Source organism: Oryctolagus cuniculus, chromosome 7, assembly GCF_964237555.1.
Source record: "Oryctolagus cuniculus chromosome 7, mOryCun1.1, whole genome shotgun sequence".
Classification (NCBI taxonomy): Eukaryota; Metazoa; Chordata; class Mammalia; order Lagomorpha; family Leporidae; genus Oryctolagus; species Oryctolagus cuniculus.
In genome coordinates, this window is record NC_091438.1 from 157828747 (window position 1) to 157842866 (window position 14120).

A 14120-nucleotide genomic window follows, 5' to 3' on the forward strand; every position below is an offset into this window, starting at 1 on the left:
TTGGAAAAATGGCAGGGCAAAGTCATTACTTATCAATAGTCACCTTGAATGTAAATGGCCTCAACTCTCCATTTAAAAGACACAGACTGGCTGAGTGGATTAAAAAACAAAACCCATCTATTTGCTGCCTACAAGAAACACATCTCACCAACAAAGATGCATGCAGACTGAAAGTGAAAGGATAGAAAGATATTCCATGCTAACAGAAACCAAAAAAGAGCTGGTATAGCCATCCTAATGTCAGACAAATTAGACTTTATCACTAAAATTGTTAAAAGATACAAAGAAGGATACTATGTAATGATTAAGGGATTCAAAAGGAAGATGTGCCTATTATAAATGCATATGCATCTAATTACAGGGCACCTGGCTATTTAAAAGAAATGTTAAGGAATCTTAGGGAGACACAAACTCCAATACAATAGTAATGGGAGACTTCAATATCCCACTTTCAGCAATGGACCTATCAACCAGACAGAAAATCAGCAAGCAAACCACAGAGTTAATTGACACTACAGACCAAATGGACCTAACAGGTATCTACAGAACTTTTCATGTACGGTTGCAGAATATACATTCTTCTCACCAGTGTGGAACTTTCTCTGGGACTGACCACATGCTAGGCCATAAAGCAAGTCTCAGCAAATTCAAAAAAACTGAAATCATACCACGCATCTTCTCGGACCACAATGGAATGAAGATGGAAATCAGCAACTCAGGAATCTCTAGAGCATATGCAAACGTGGAGACTGAACATCACGCTCCGGAATGAGCAGTGGGTCACAGAAAAAATCTAAAGAAAAATTTAAAAATTTCTGGAAACAAATGAACATCACAGTACAACATATCACAACTTATGGGATACAGCAAAAGCAGTATTAAGAGGAAAGTTTATAGCAATTGGTGCTTACATCAAGAAATTGGAAAGGCACCAAATAAATGAGCTATCAGTGCATCTCAAGGATCTAGAAAAACAACAGCAAACCAAACCTAAAACTAGTAGGAGAAAAGAAAGAACTAAAACTAGGGAAATTAAAACAGAAAGCAGAGAAACAAAGCAGTTGCATCTTCTGATCCCTGAGCTGGTCAGAGTATGGGAGACCTGAATTCCTGTGGGGAAACGTGGCCCAGGCCACACTGAGACAAGCGCCAGGGTCGCAGTGTGAGTCCAGAGATGGGTTCAGGGCTGCTGGGGCGCAAACGCTGGCTGAGCACAATCATTACCACTCACACATTGTGGTCACTGATTTTCAATGCGGTGCCAAAACAATGGAATGGGAGCAAAGAACAGTTTTTTCAACAGAGGGTGTTGGGATACCTGGGTATCTCCATGAGCAGTAACAGACTTGGTCTTCTACCTCACACAGGACATAAAAAATTTATTCAAAATGGATAGAAGACCTAAATGTAAAATATAAAGTCCTCCAACTCTTAGAAGGAAGCATTGATGTACCTCCATGACCTTGTATGAGACAATGGTTTCTTAGCTCCAATATCAGACACATAAATAACCAACAAATAAATAGGTTGAATTTCATTTAAAAAATCTGTTTTGAATATCCTAACAATAACAATGTGTAGGTCACAACATCATGACTTTGGAAAAGAAAGCACTATCTTTGCAAATCAAGAAAAAATGTGTAATCATTTTGCAGAGGGTGTAGGAATAAATGCACACGAAGAGCCTTCTGATGCACTGGTTGTACCTTTATTATTTTTACCTCGTTCACTAACAGTTCTGTGGTGCAAGGTTACCATACACAGTTAGATAATGTCTGCATTGCACAGCTAGGCTATACAGCAAAAGAACCCGAATTAGTACAAATACAAGAACTATATTTACATTCTGTATACTCAAGCTCCAAACATCAGATAGTATTTACAAAATAAAACATGAAAATGAAAATCCAAAATTAATAATGTACATTGTTGCTAATGTGCTCAACTCCTTCACTGGGGGAGATCGGTTTGTAAAGTCTTGGTTCAAAAAGGCCACTTATGCTTCACGGGCTTGTGGGAGTGCACAAGGATGGTGACGAGAGACTTGCATCTCGACAGACAAGGACGTTAGAGCCACAGAGTCTAAGACGATGCGTACACACGAGAAGGCTGGTGGATTCCTCAGGGGAGCTGATGCCAGAATACACGGCATGAAAACAATGAACTCAAGACATGAGAAACCACACACAACAGCCAGGGTCTGGCGAGAGACCAGCCTCAGCTCGGACTTCCCATCTGAGTGCCTTTTGTCTGTGCGTTAACATGAATTTTGTATTAGCTCTAATTTCTTCCTTTAAATGGGGGCTTGCTTAAGATTTCAGTGTGCTCAAACTGTAACTTCATAAATGGCCTTTTGAACAGTGGCAGCAGCTGATCTCTCGGCCGATGCGTCAGTTTGCTGAGGAAGCACGGTGAACGCGTGCGTGCTCTACCCAGGCCACTGCGGCCCTCTCGCCCAGGAGAATGCTTTGGCCATGTGGCACGGATGCAGGGCACACACGTTAGAGCCTCTGCGAGCAGCGGCCGGCTAGTCTGTTCTCAGGAGCAGGTTAACAATCACATTTTAGAAAGGAAACCCAGAGGAAAACTGAAAGACCCAAGTCCAACCCACAGATGAAGCAGACCCGTCCCAGGGAGCCCGAGAGGCGCAGCGGGGAGCGCCGTGGCCCAGTTTGCAGTGCCCAAGCTGCATCCACCCGCACGTCCTCACACACGTTAGTAGCTCTGGAAGTCTTTGCTTTGAAACATGCGCCAGAAGTCCTCTTGTTTTTAGATCCCCAGATCAGAATGATTTAATTTGTCCCTTTATTTGATACAAGCCAAAAACACACAAAAAACGAGTAGCCGCAGAAGTTTTAGTTGCTGGAGGGAGTATATCCAGTAACGGGTTTGCAGGAGGGAGAAAGCAGCTTCCCTTGCCTTCGCCTCATCTGACGTGGGCCGGGGTTCAGGGGCCCTCGGCCGCCCGGCAGCAGCGCTGGCCTGCGCTCCCTGTGCAGGGCTTGCCGGCCCGCAGGCACCTGAGAGCTGACTGACTCCCAGGCAGGGGCAGACGCAGGCCAGGCGGAGCTCCAGTGTGGGCACTGCTTGTGAGGCCTCGGTTCACTCTGGCAGGGAAAGGCGGGGGCAGTGGGAGGAGGAGATGTTTTCATTAGCATTCATTTCTATGTGATTTGTCTAAGTTTTCTTTCAGGCATTTTTTGCTTGTATAAAGGAGTGCTTTTTAAAAACTAAAAATCCCCTAACAGGCGGTTTCCGTAAGCTTAGGGCTCTTGGCCTTTTTGTCACTGTGGCCTCCTCAGCAGTTCCTGCCACACAGCCTGTCCCAGAGCAGCACCGTGGTGGTGGCCTTTTCCGGAACCTGCTTCAGCTGCAACTTGGAAATGTGCCTCTAGAGAAGTGGGGTCCAAGAGGGCAGTCTGCCCAGCAGCCACAGCAGGGTCCTCACACGGTGCGTGCACATCTGCCTGGGGTCGCTAGTCCTTCCCTCGGGCACACTGCAACTAGACGGTACAGTCTGGCTGTTCTAGCGTCTAAAGCTTCCAAAGCAAAGACTTTTCAAACCAATGTGGAGTTAGAAGAAAAAACCAAAGTCAGCGTCATGCATGTCAAGCCCTCAGTACCCCACCCCCCGCTGTGGCTCCTCTGTCCAACTTCTTAGCAGCAGCAACAGCAGTGATCAATTCTAACAGTGACCTTCCAATCCCATTTTCATTTCCCTGAAATCAGATTTAATTCCAGCCAAGAAGCTGTCTCTAAGCATGAACAGATCCTGCTGGATTTGAGGAATATACCAGAAGGGCTTACTACATCCATTCGACAGTGAAGAAACTTCCAACTACATTAAAAACTCAACATACACTTAGAAAAATAACATTACCGTTAGTGACTCATGTTTAAGGAGAGGAGAGAACTGTCTAAAAAGCTACCTCTGAATCACCGACACCTTCCAGAGGAGGGCGCTGCCTGGGCCTCTGACCTTTGGGCCTTCAGCGCTGGGACGCACTGTTCTCCTTTTTGAGAAGCAATTTCAAGGAGTGCAGCTGCAGCCTGTTCTTCAGAGATGAGCCCACCCAGCGAGTCGGAAGCAGGGGTCTGGCGATGGCGAGGCTCCAGCACGCTCTGGGCAGCACGATGCAGAAAGCAACCCAGCTGCCCACAGCCCTGAGACACCATCAGTGCTCCCAAGCGGGGGTGAGCAGATTCTTTCCTGGATGCTGGGGCGATGGTGAAGCTACTGGCACAGGGAAGTCAAGGGCGGCACAGAACCACTCCAGGTAACTGGCAAAGCAGCTGAGTGATGTGCGGCTTTCCCCATGCCCGCCTGTAACAGTACTGACAGCAAAGAAAAGAATTACGCTCTACGGTGGTCTCCCGCAGCTGGCCGGTCTGGGCTGTCGGGCAGGGGAGACTGTCAGGGGTGCGCTTCCTCCCTCCTGCGTGGGTGATGCTTCCACACAGGCAGGGAGGGGGAGACAGGCAGGGTACAGGCATCAGCGTGGCAGGTGTACCTGCTTTTGTTTGCAGTCAGGATGGGGGGATAGTTTTAATCCAGGGATCCAGAAAGCAGAATTTGCCAAGACTGCATACTCATGAGTGCAGGGTGAGAAGCACCAAGGAAAACCGCCGTGGGTTGAGGCGGCTTCCCGGTGCACACTGAAAGCTACGGTTCTTTGATTCAGGGAAGCAACAACAAACTCAAAGCCGCCACCCAGCATGATCATAGTTGTAAGGTCAACAAGGACCATCAAGCAAGACTCCCCCTTGTGGGACACTTGTGTATTACAGTGCACTAGTTCTAAACCATACCAGCACCATCACGACAGCCAAGGGCAGCATGCGAAGCTGCCTGAGAGAAACGCAAGGGGCAGGGACCCTGCTGTGAGAGCACAGGCTTCCCACTGGCCGCTGCCCTCACGACCACTGTGAGACACGTGGGCCTCTGACAACCTCGTCCCTCTCAAGGGGTCACAGCAGCCCCGGTCCCAGGTCTACAGAGGTTTCCCTTCTCTCTTCCACCGCATGAAAACCACACAGCTACGCTCTGAAGAAGCCCGATTTTGACCCAGAGGATGCAGCTGTCCCCTTTCCAAGATCACCACAGCCTTGTCCCTGAATGGAAGTGCAGGAATCGGCCACGGCAAAGAGACAGCGGGAGAAAATTACGTTCTTGTCCTCTCAGGCCCTAAAAAGGCCAGACGTCTCCTTCCTGAGTCTCTAAGCCACCCAAGGAAAGGAAAGTGACATCACATTCAGAAAAGACAACACCAAAGTGGTATGCTGCCTTGAGACACAAAGGTATCCAAAGACAGCGGTACAGACATCAGAGCGGCTGTAAGGGGACCCAGCACACAAGAGGACGCCAGAATACACCAGATAATAACAGGGAAAGTCATCGGGTCCCCTCTGGGGCATCATGTGTGTGTGTTAATCTTTTTCCTTTTGTTAGGCCACATGCTACTAACAAGATTCTCAGCACAGAGAAAAAAAGAGTACTGGGCAATGGTGATGGGGACGGGAGAGCCAGGGAAAGTGCTGATGAGGAGGGAAGCAGTGAAGCCACAGACCACACACAGGAGAACCATCAAGTCACAAACAGAATGGGAGGTAACACTTTCTTTATCGCCCGAGGTGAGAGAGGGCTCTCAGCAGTCACTCAGTATTTCGGCTGGCTCGGGCATCTGCGAGACAGCTTGGACCTAGAGGACAAATGAGGGGCAGCATTAGCAAGCCGGTGCAGGTGTTCCTCTCCTCACAGCTCCCTCCCTCGCACGGCAGGCCCAGGTCTCCAGGCGCAATGGCTCGGGGAGTAAGTCTTACTCACTCTGGCAACCCTGCCCTAACAAGGCCCTTGAAGCACAGGGTGAATGGTGGGAGCCCATTTAGGCTCTCCCAATCTTCCCTCTACTCAGACCCCTTGAGCCCATCTGCAGGCCTATGAAGAGGATAGATGGAGGGGGAGATTCACCCACGCAACGCAGCTGGAGTCTCCCTAGGCTCAGGACAGATGTCGGTGTGTGCTGCCAGAGGATGAGCCTCCTTCCCGATGTCCCCCCCACACACCCCGTGAGCCACGAAGACACTCCTCGTGGCCAGGACAGCCCTGGGGTCTGACAGGCTGACTCCCCGGAGCCAGGTGAGGCCAGACCCGTCTTCGGGAGGCACTTCAGGCTCTGAGATTCCAGAAAGCAGGGGCTCATTAGCACCCTACCACTGCACTTCCTTCCGCTTCCGTCTCTCCTCCCTCTACTTTCAAACTATTTACAACACTTTGTTTCCTATTTGTGCTGATAGCCCCGGAGCCAAAGCCAAGCAGAGAAACAAAACACAAAGACAATTTCTTACCTTATTGTGCCAGCAAGAAGTGGGTTGAAGGCATATAACCAGTCATTCATGTCTTTGTCATTGAGCGCCTGCAGAAGGACCCCACGGTGCTTTGTGCACACAGCAAAGGTGTTGGGTGTCTGAAAGAAACACAGGCAGACAAGCAAGTTACTGCAGGGACAACCCCGCCACATTCACAGGACGCACCGCACTTCACACTGATATTCACGGTCATCCGACAGAAAGGAGAGTCCACACCACAGTTGGGACTCAGGGAAGGGTTTGTGTGGCAGTGAAAGGCTGGGACTGGGAAGGACTGACCTTCACCATGGCCTGCTGGTCCTCACTGTACTCCACCTGCGCTGTGGACAGGTTAATGATGCCACGCTCCACTGGGTCTTTATCACTGTTATAGATGAAGACGTAAGGGCGACGGACCACGACAAAATGCTTGGCCCAGTTGCTGGACAGTGGCTCTTTGAAGTGCAGGTATCCTTTCTTCGAGACAACAGAGCTGAAAAGAACAGTATAAAAGAAGCTAGTTTCTCACAAAAAGGCAATAATCATGTGCCAAGGCCCCAGGTTCAACAAAACAGGCAAGTGATCTACTTGGCCTGGAACCTCATCTGCCAAAGTAGTGCAGCCAAAGAGCAGCAAGTGCCAGAACCTGCTGCCCAGGAGAAGCAGGAGGAGGAGGCACAACGGAGCAGGCGCCAGGGCCAGCCTGTGCCTCAGGTTCAGTGCACACTGGACTGTGGCAGGTGTTGTGGCAGGGCAGTCCCAAACTAGAGTGCCAGCTCAAGTCCTGGCTTCTCCACTTCTGACACAGTTTCCTGCTAACGTGCTCAGGAGACAGTGGATGATGACACAAAGACATGTGTCCCTGCCACCAGTGTGGGAGTCCTGGATGGAGGTCCCATGGCAGCTGGCTCCAGCCTGGACCAGCCCTAGCTGTTGCAGGCATTTGGGAAGGGAGCCAGCAGTTGCAGGATCTCTCTCTCCCCATCACTCTGCCTTTCAAATAAATAAATAAATGAATACTTGAAAAAAGAAAAACCCAATAATTTTTTAAAAAGTGCATTAGACTACATACAAAAGATTTTAGAAGAGCTCAAAGTGAGTTATTCATGTTGATTCTTTATACCTGCATTCCTGGTCAACACAGTACTCACCCTGGTCTGATTTCTTCAATATCTGGAACAAGATTGAGAAATTCATTTTTTCCTGCTCGGGCCAAATAGGGCGTTTCCACCACGGGGATAATCTGAAACTGTTCAAACTCGGGGCATGGACTAGAGGCCCGTGAATTGGCTTCTGGGGTCCTTGAAAGGAGAGAAGTTAGGGAGAAAGAGGTCGTGAGAGTTTCAGGTAAGGCCTTGGCGTGCCGTTTCTCCAGCAGGAACCATGCCTCGTCCTGAACACCAGCTGTAAGCTGAGTGCCCGGCGGAGAGGACAAGCTGGTGGCACAGAGTTCATTCTGAATCCCACTGGTCCTCCTTCAAGAGTTGTAAGGGAGCCGACCACCGATGAGCACTGAGTCAGTCCCTCTTCCTGTTCCAAAGCTCTCTGAACCTTGGTGTAGGCAACAGGGACTCTCCTGCCTTCTGGGTTTTGGTGGTTCTGTAAGTGTGGTCCCTGGCAGCAGCTCCACCTGGGAAACTTCTAGAAACTCTCAGATTCCAAGCCAGACTGCAGGAATCAGCAGCTCTGGGCGAGTTCATCCATCTGTGCCTGGCCCTGGGGCTCTGAATGGCTGCACAGAGCAGAGCTGCGCCACCAACCCGGCCCAGTCCTCAGGACTATGACATGAACAACAAACTCCTATGCATTGTAAGGTATCTTTGTGGAGCAGCTTTGCCTAATTAACTATCTCCCTGATTCTAAAAGGCCTGTTTCTTCCTACTTTAGTATCTCTTGAATTGGGCCGTATCTTGGAATCAATGGCATGTTGAATTCAGTTGGTCGTCTTTCCCAGTAGCACGTAAAATAACCTCTTACAGTTGCTACCTCTGAAATGCGATGTGATAACCTGGTGTGTTATTGCCTGCAGCCACATTCAACCGCATCAGTGTTGGTACAGAAGACAGACAGGTGGGTGACACCCAGGTCATTCTGACAGATGTGTACAATGAATGGAGATGGGCGAGAGTTTGAGGGTGCATTGACAGGAGGTGACTATGACAGTGAATCATGGAACCTGGGCTAAATTTTATTGATTTTTTTACTTATATATTTTGTTGTGGCATCAAACCAATTTTTCCATAGTTTCAAAATGTTTTTCCCAGGATGGGATTTCTTATGTCCCATAATATGACTGGGGAGACAAGCGAGCGTAGGATCAGGAGGACAGAAAGAGTAGAACAGGATTACAAGGAGAAGTTACTAAGCAATGACTGCTGTCGGGAGCCTCTCCAGCCACTGGGCGTCCCGTATGAATGCCGCCTGGGAAGTGCTGCCCTGCGTCGAGAGCTGCGGAGGTGAGGAGGGCAGCACTTCCCTCGGAGCTCAGGTCGGCTTCCTGGGAGGAACATGAGTACTTACTTCTGATCCAAGGAGTTGCTCCTAGCGTCCACCAGGGAGGGGCAGGTGGAGGAAGGAGTGAGGGTAGCGCTGCTGAAACTGGACACGGAGGGGTCCCTTCCGATCGGAGAGATGTCCGACAACTGGAAGCAAACACCAGCATCAGTGGGCCTGAGCTGCAGCAAGCTGCCTCTGCACTGGGACCTTTTGCAACCAGCGCCCCACTTCCCCACTCTCCTGCTGCAGAGCGTGCAAGAAAACAAGCCTATGTATCCAACGAAGAAATAAAATAAAAATGGAAGAAAACCTCTAGATATATATTTTTTTGTTAAAGATTTATTTATTTGAAAGGCAGAATTACAGAGAAAGAGAAGGAGAGATCGAGAGATCTTCCATCTGCTGGTTCACTCTCCAGATGGCCACAACAGCCAGGGCTGGGCCAGGCCGAAGCCAGGAGCCTGGAGCTTCTTCCAGGTCTCTTATGTGAGTGTGCAGGGGCCCAAGCACTTAGGCCATTTCCACTGATTTCCCAGGTGCATCATCAGCGAGTTGGATCAGAGATGGAACAGCTAGGACTCAGACAGACACCCATATGGGATGCCAGTGCTGCAGGCCACGGCTCTAACCTGCTGTGCCACAGCACTGGCCCCAGTCTCTAGATATTTTATAGCCTGAGTGTCACATCAGGAATCCAGATATAAGAGAGGCAAGGCTAACTCTTCGTGTTGCCACTGCCCTGCCTCCCGCTCTGCACGAGTTAAATCATCTCACATATACGTCTGAGCACCTTCCAGAGGGCAGCCATGAGTGTCTTAAGAAGATGGCCTAGGCCCTGCCCACTCGGAGAAGGCAGAAAACAAACCCCTCAACCAGCATTGACAGGGGTTGGGCAGTGAGGGTGTGGGAAGTTTCAGGAGCCATCAGCCTTCTTTCTGGGGGGAATGGACAGCCACTCCAAGGACACAATATGGAGCAGAAAAATCAAAGTCAAAAGGGAACCAATATGAGGGAGGGAGGGAGGAAGGGAGAGAGAGAGAGAGAGGGAGAAACCCAAATGAACAAAAAAGGGAGCCAATCATGACAGAATCTGGGAGAAGGCTATTCCAAGGGCCAGCATTTTGGGGTGGTAGGTAAAGCCACCACCTGTGGCGCCAGCATCTAATGGGTGCCAGTTTGAGACCTGGCTGCTCCACTTCCAATTCAGCTCCCTGTTAATGTGCCTGGAAAAGTAGCAGAGGGTGGCCCAAGCGCTTGGACTCCTACACCCATGTGGGAGATCTGGAAGAAGCTCGATTCCTGGCTTCAGCCTGGCCCAATCCCGGCCATTGTAACCATCTGGGGAGTGAACTGGCAGATGGAAGCTTGCTCTTTCTCTGTCTCTTCCTCTTTCTGTTGTAACTGAATTTCAGGTAAATAATTACATCTTTAAAAAAAAAAAAAAGGAAGACTACTCCAGGGGCAGGTTTTGGGGCAGCCTGAATTTCATATTGGAATGCTGGTTCAAGTCCTGGCTGCTAGGCTTCCAATCCAGCTCTCTGCTAATGTGCCTGGGAAAGCAGTGGAAGATGGCCCAATTATCTGTGTCTCTGCCACCCACATGGCAGACCAGGATGGAGCTCCTGGCTCCTGGCTTTGGCTTGTGCCAGCCCTGGTCATTGCAGCCACGTCAAGGGGTGAACCAGTGGATGGGAGATCTCTCTCCCCCACGCCCCACCCTCCTTCTGCCTTCCAAATAAATAGATAAACATCTTAAAGAAAAAAATGTGAAAAAAAGAAGGCAACTCCAGGCAAAGGAACCGTCATCTGAGGCAAGGATGGGTGGCCAAGGAACAGCGAAAAACGTCAAGCTGAGAGAGCGAATGAGACTACAGTTCCCTGAAGAGCTCACTGGGCTCATCACTGAAGGCAACAAGACGTTTTGCCACCAAGAACCTTAGGACTTCCTCGAGCCCTGCCACACAGAACCACACCACCTTCCTGCAGAGTGCTCTCCTCCAAGGGACTCAGGGAAAGCCGAAGCACTTCCCATCAGTCACTCAGTCTTCTGACTCTGAAAAATCCCAACAAATATCACGGGTGCATCCATCAATTCTCAAACGCAGCGCAATGCCCATCTCAAGCCACCTAAAAGCAGCATCACCTTGGGACCGAAGTCTGAGCTGCTGCGGAGAAACCCATCACCCATGCATGGGCTAAAATGACAGCTATGTCGAAATGCTTACCTTACAGTCACTGATGCTGCCATGCACCTGGGTGAATTCTCGGTTGAACGTGTGGGTGAGAAGTCGCAGGCACTGGAGGAGAGAGAAGCGTAAGTCACACACAGAATCACACAGAGCCTGGGATGGGGGCAGAAAGGAGCTGACACGCTCAAAACCCACAGTGGAGCACACACGTTGCCCAGAAACCACTAGGAATCCAGCAAAGGGAGTCTCGTACACGTCAAGAGAGGAAGCAGGGGCCAGTGCTGCGGTGCAGTGGGTAAGGCTGCTCCTGCGATGCCAGCAGCCCAAATGGGCACCGGTTCATGTCACGGGTGCTCCACTTCCAATCCAGCTTCCTGCCAACTGCCTAGGAAAGCAGCAGCAGATGGCCCAAGTGTTTGGGCCTCTGCCCACGTGGGAGACCTGGAAGAAGCTCCTGGCTCCAGGCTTTGGCCTGGCCCTGCACTGAAGAGTCAACCAGCAGATGGAAGATGTCTCTCTGTCTCTCTCTCTGTGCCTCTTTCAAATTAAATAAAGACAATAAATGCTAAATGACTTCTTTTAAAGATTTATTTATTTTGAAAGTCAAAGAGAAGGAGACAGAAAAAGAAGTTTTTGTTTTTAAAGATTTATTTTATTTCAAAGGCAGATATATATATATATATATATATATATATATATATAGAGAGAGAGAGAGAGAGAGAGAGAGAGAGAGAGAGAGAGAGAAGTAAAGAGAGAAAGAAAGAGAGAGAGAATCTTTACTTGTTGGTTCACTTCCCAAGTGGCCGCACTGGCTGGGACTGGGCCAGACTGAAGCCAGGAGCCAGGAGCTTCTTCTGGATCTCCAATGTGGGTGCAGGTGTGGGGAGCAACCGAGACTAGACTAAATTACTGGAACTGCTAAGATTAATTCTATGCATCTGATCTCCCATCATATGGCGCTGAGAGAGTAAACAACTTCTACACAGCTGCCTCACCAATTCAACTAATAAGCTGCAGGAGCTGATCCTGCTCCTGATTGGAGGAAAGCAGCGTGCTCGGTGTGTGGGCAGCAGAGTTGGGATTGGTGGAAGTGGACTATAAAGGAGGAGAGAGACAACATGCACCAGGAACCTCTGAGGAACCCCTGAGAGACCCCTGAGAGCTGGCCGGCAGTGTGCCGCTCCTCCATGGAAGCGGGGAAAGCGGTGGGGGTGCTGCCCCTCTGTGGGGGGGGGGGGGGAGTGGTAGCAAACCCGGGAAGGGCCGGGCAAAGAGAACAGCGCAGGGTCCGGTGTCGTTCCTCTGTGAGTGGGGGAGCAACATGCAGGGACCTGAGAACTTGGGCCATCTTCCAGGCACATCAGCAGGGAGCTGGATCAGAAGTGGAGCAGCCAGGACTTCAATGGGTACCCATATGGGATGCTGGCACTGCAGGTGGTGGCTTGACAAAGTGCCAGGCCCCAAGAGGTGTTTTTTTTTTTTAAGATTTATTTACTGGGGCCATAGCTGTGGCATAGCAGGTAAAGCTGCTCTCTGCAGTGCCAGCATCCCATTTGGGGGCTGGATCAAGTCCTGGCTGCTCCACTTCTGATCCAGCTCTCTGCTACGGCCTGGGAAAGCAACAGAAGATGGCCCAAATCCTTGGGCCCCTCCACCCACGTGGGAGGCCTGGAAGAAGCTCCAGGCTTCTGGCTTAGGATCACCCCAGCTCTGGCTGTTGCAGCCGTTTTGGGAGTGAACCAGCGCATGGAAGATCTCTCTCTCCCCCCTGCCTCTTTGCCTTTTCCTCTGTAACTCTGCCTTTCAAAAAAAAAAAAAAAAAAAAAAAAGAAAGAAAGAAACACAAATAATTTATTTTACTTGAAGGTCACAGTTACATAAAAGAGAGAGGGAGAGACAGATCTTCCTACTGCTGGTTCACTCCCCAGATGGCTGTTATGACCAGGACTGGGCCAGCTGGAAGCCAGGAACCAGGAGCTTCTTCCAGGTCTCCCATGTGAGTGGCAGGGACCATTAGAGGGAGCTGGATAGGAAGTGGAGTAGCTTGGACACGAACCAGTCCTATATGTGAAGCTGGCATCGCAGGTGGCGGTTTTACTTGCTTTGCCACAATGTTGGCTCCAATTAAATGGATTTAAAAAGCCATTCTCAAGACTACAATAGTGAATAATTCCAAGCACCAGCATATAGAAGTGCTTAAGAGTGCCAAAGCATCTCTTTCAATTCACTCTGTACTAAAAACCAAGGGAGCCGGCGCCGCGGCTCACTAGGCTAATCCTCCCCCTTGCGGCGCCGGCACCCCGGGTTCTAGTCCCAGTCGGGGCGCCGGATTCTGTCCCGGTTGCCCCTCTTCCAGGCCAGCTCTCTGCTATGGCCTGGGAGTGCAGTGGAGGATGGCCCAAGTGCTTGGGCCCTGCACCCCATGGGAGACCAGGAGAAGCACCTGGCTCCTGGCTTCGGATCAGTGTGATGCGCTGGCCATAGTGCGCTGGCCGCGGCGGCTACTGGAGGGTGAACCAACGGCAAAGGAAGACCTTTCTCTCTGTCTCTCTCTCTCTCACTGTCCACTCTGCCTGTCCCAAACAACAACAACAACAACAACAACAACAAGGGAGACTTCTGGATGGATATATTTTCTTTTTTTTTTTTTTTTTTTTTTTTTTTTTGACAGGCAAGAGTGGACAGTGAGAGAGAGAGACAGAGAGAAAGGTCTTCCTTTGCCGCTGGTTCACCCTCCAATGGCCGCCGCGGCCGGCGCGCTGCGGCCGGCGCACCGCGCTGATCCGATGGCAGGAGCCAGGAGCCAGGTGCTTTTCCTGGTCTCCCATGGGGTGCAGGGCCCAAGCACCTGGGCCATCCTCCACTGCACTCCCTGGCCACAGCAGAGGGCTGGCCTGGAAGAGGGGCAACCGGGACAGAATCCGGCGCCCCAACCGGGACTAGAACCCGGTGTGCCGGCGCCGCTAGGCGGAGGATTAGCCTAGTGAGCCGCGGCGCCGGCGTGGATGGATATATTTTCTAAACTAAACCAGATCGTCATTGAATTATTCCAACAGAATAGGAGAGCCAGTGTAGTGACGCAGCATTAAA

General features: G+C 50.3%; 1 protein-coding gene across 24 annotated transcripts in view; it reads right to left on the reverse strand.

Moving 5' to 3' along the window:
• Nucleotides 1–1686: 1686 nt before the first annotated feature.
• The window catches only part of KIF1B (kinesin family member 1B), a 174369-nt gene continuing 161935 nt past the window's right edge, over nucleotides 1687–14120 (reverse strand). For 21 of the 24 annotated variants that reach the window (XM_070079307.1, XM_070079302.1, XM_070079299.1 and 18 more), the window contains 6 exons: nucleotides 11067–11138; nucleotides 8866–8987; nucleotides 7497–7646; nucleotides 6646–6838; nucleotides 6346–6464; nucleotides 1687–5699 (listed from right to left, as the gene is read on the reverse strand). In XM_070079307.1, the coding sequence (XP_069935408.1) occupies nucleotides 5657–5699; nucleotides 6346–6464; nucleotides 6646–6838; nucleotides 7497–7646; nucleotides 8866–8987; nucleotides 11067–11138 (699 nt within the window). In that variant the 3' untranslated portion in view covers nucleotides 1687–5656. The remainder of the gene's footprint in view (nucleotides 5700–6345; nucleotides 6465–6645; nucleotides 6839–7496; nucleotides 7647–8865; nucleotides 8988–11066; nucleotides 11139–14120) is intronic. The other 3 variants (XM_070079316.1, XM_070079315.1, XM_070079314.1) reach the window with 1 other exon arrangement.